Here is a 2785-nt window from a genome sequence, read left to right as displayed (position 1 = left end):
TAGGATGTGGTGTTGTGTGTGTGAGTGTGTGTATGTGGTGAGTTTTGTGGTGTGGGAGTTGTGTGTGTGGTTTTGGTGTTTGTGGTGAGGTGTGGTGGTTAATAGGAGTAGGTGTGGGAATAGGATAGGGAGGGGAGTGCATAGAGAGTTGCTGTAGTGAGGATTGGAGAAGGGAGGAAGATAGGGAGAATAGAGAGAGAGGATAGATAGGAGGATAAGAGATGGAGAATAGGAATAAGAGGAGAGGATATAGAGGATAAGGATAGAGGAAGGAATAGTGAATAGTGAGAGAGATAGAAATGAGATTAGGTTAGGAGATAGGATGGAGAATAGGAAGAGAGATAGGAAAAGAAGATAGATAGGAGGAGATGAGAGGAGAATAGATAGAGAGGTTAGATAAAGTGTTAGATAGGAGATAGGAGAGTGAGAAATAGGAGAGAGTTTGGTTTGGGGGCATAGATATAGAATATATTAAGGAAGCTAGATAGAAGGAGGAAGGAAGAGAAGAGTGAAAATTTACCGGAAAGTAGACGGGAATGAAAGAATGAAGAAGAGGAGGAAGAGCGAAAGGATGAGGGACAGGGTGAATAGGTGGGTTACGAGGGAAGGAGGAAGCAAAGGAAAAAGGATAGATGGTTTCCCTCGTTTAGCGGTCCGTGGCGAGTGTCTACAGTAGGTGCGAGAGAGGTGGTGAGGGCGAGGCTGACCTATCCGTTGACGAAGGGAGTACAGGGCAGGTTGTGTTTTTATACCCTGACCTCACACCTTCTAAAAATAGGAGTCGGGTCGGGTCGGCTTTGCTTCCTCGTTGTAGATCGCGATGTAGGGAACCACGTGTTGGCTGACGTACTGCCACGTGGCACCTAGAGTATGTCTCACAGCTCTCTCTCTCGGTTTCTCTTTTCTCTCACTGTCTGTCTGTCTGTTTGTCTGTCTATCTCTCTCTCTCTCTCTATTTCTCTCTCTCTCTCTCTCTCTCTCTCTCTCTCTCTCTGTCTGTTTGTCTCTCACCAGGAGGAATATTTGACAATATGTAGAATTAAAGAAGCAGTTGAGTGAGCCTCAGGTAACTCAAGAGTCCGCCACAAGAACCGCCTTCAGAATCATAAATAATATACAATTACAATAATTCAGTGTACTGTTTATTCTGCGTCGCCCCCCGAGGACCGAGGAGCAGCGCGGGCGGCGTCGAGTGGCCGTTGGCGAGCAGCTGCCTCTCTCGCAGGAGGTCCACGAGCGGTGTCTCCGGAAGGCAGAGCAGGAGGCACGTCCGGTTGGCGATCTCGGTCGTCACGTAGGAGGAGACGAGGCCCGAGTATTCCCTGAACTGGAAGTAAGGGTCGTCGCCCCTCACCTCGTAGACGTTGCACTCCTTGAAGAACTGGTCGCGGAGACTCCGGAGGGCGGACACCTCCCGCGCCATCCTCCGGACGCCGAACGCGAGCACCGCGCGCCGATGCTTGGCCAGGAAGTGGTCGTAGAGCCGCGCGTCGGCGCCGTTCAGCTCTCGGAGCGTCCGTCGGGTGTCGGCGTCCAAGGGGCGTCTCACGGCCTTCCGACGGGCGTTCTTGGTGAAGACGACCACGTCGCGGAGGCTCCAGCACAGCTCGTGCCTCAGCAGCACCAGCGACTCGTTCCATCCGCTCCGGCAAACCAGCAACCCAGTCGAAGAGGCGGTCGATCTCCTCGACGGCGCGACGGAGCTGCGTCTCCGACATGTCCTCGGGGTAACCCAGGTCGAAGAGCATTTGGTTCCTGCCCAGCTGATCGCTGGCTCGCGGCAGCTTCTTCAGGAACTGTGGAGATGCGGAAGGAAAAGTCTGTGTCAATGCGAAATGGAAATCGGTCTGTATCGAATTCATATCCAGTTCACATGCATATCTCAGATATATATTGTTGCCTTTGCACTGAAACATTACCCCTCCATTGACGTTTAGCGACTCCTAGAGATCAGGAGTTACGTGCACAAAACGAATAATGAAGTAAAAACACCTTAGAAAATCACCAATGAAAGTCTTGCATGAAAACTAAGATGCGGACACAAGCCTTGCACAAGCTTGAATAAATGAGTACATAGGAGAAAGGATAAAAGAAAAAATAAGGTGCAGATAGATATGTGAACTTACAAGCATGTTAGTTACTAAACATATAAATAAATAAGCTCACAAATCAATAAACAAAAAGCACTAGATATACAAATAAACGCTAATATGCTAATATGCTAATAAACAAATAAAAAATAGATGCTTAAACAAAGCAAAATGTAAATGAAATGAAAATAACACGCACTAAAATAGAAAGGACAAACAAAAGAGGAAGTCACTAAAAAAAAGTGAAAGTGGAAAAAATAAATAAAAGAGAAAAGTGTTAGTACAAAAAGTAAATAAAAGAAAAAAATACGAGAACACAAAAGAACAAAACACACAAAAAAAAAAAAAAAAAAAAAACACACACTCACCGAAATCGGCATCCTCTTGAAATCGGATATTTCCATCCCGTAGATTTCTCTCAAGTTGAAGTACATATAAAGGGACTCGAACACGTAGACCGGATCCCTGACGACGGTAATCCAAAGGGCATCTCGGTGGAGGATCTTCAGGTTCTCCTTGACATTGAGGCGCGTATGGAGGGCGAAGACGTCGACCTTACCTCCGAGGGGGACCAACTTCGGAGGGAGAAGGTCAGCCTTGAAGGGGGAGATGGGTAAGTGATGATGAGATTGTGATGTTTTTAATGGTGATGATGAGATTGTGATGGTTTTAATGGTGATGTGATGATTATAAGG

The 2785-nt window shown here is 47.0% G+C and overlaps 1 protein-coding gene across 1 annotated transcript in view; it reads right to left on the bottom strand.

Annotated features, from left to right (window-relative positions):
• Window positions 1-1097: 1097 nt before the first annotated feature.
• The window catches only part of LOC122251978 (galactosylceramide sulfotransferase), a 9064-nt gene continuing 7376 nt past the window's right edge, over window positions 1098-2785 (bottom strand). The window contains 3 exon segments of the mRNA XM_086553763.1: window positions 1098-1633; window positions 1635-1796; window positions 2459-2686. Of these exon segments, the coding sequence (XP_086409889.1) occupies window positions 1121-1633; window positions 1635-1796; window positions 2459-2686 (903 nt within the window). The 3' untranslated portion in view covers window positions 1098-1120.

The sequence above is a fragment of the Penaeus japonicus genome, unplaced genomic scaffold, assembly GCF_977035675.1.
Source record: "Penaeus japonicus unplaced genomic scaffold, GWHDUDI00000001_assembly GWHDUDI00000028, whole genome shotgun sequence".
NCBI classification, from domain to species: Eukaryota; Metazoa; Arthropoda; class Malacostraca; order Decapoda; family Penaeidae; genus Penaeus; species Penaeus japonicus.
Note: the sequence above shows the minus strand (reverse complement) of the source record. Positions and strands in the feature narration are given on the sequence as shown.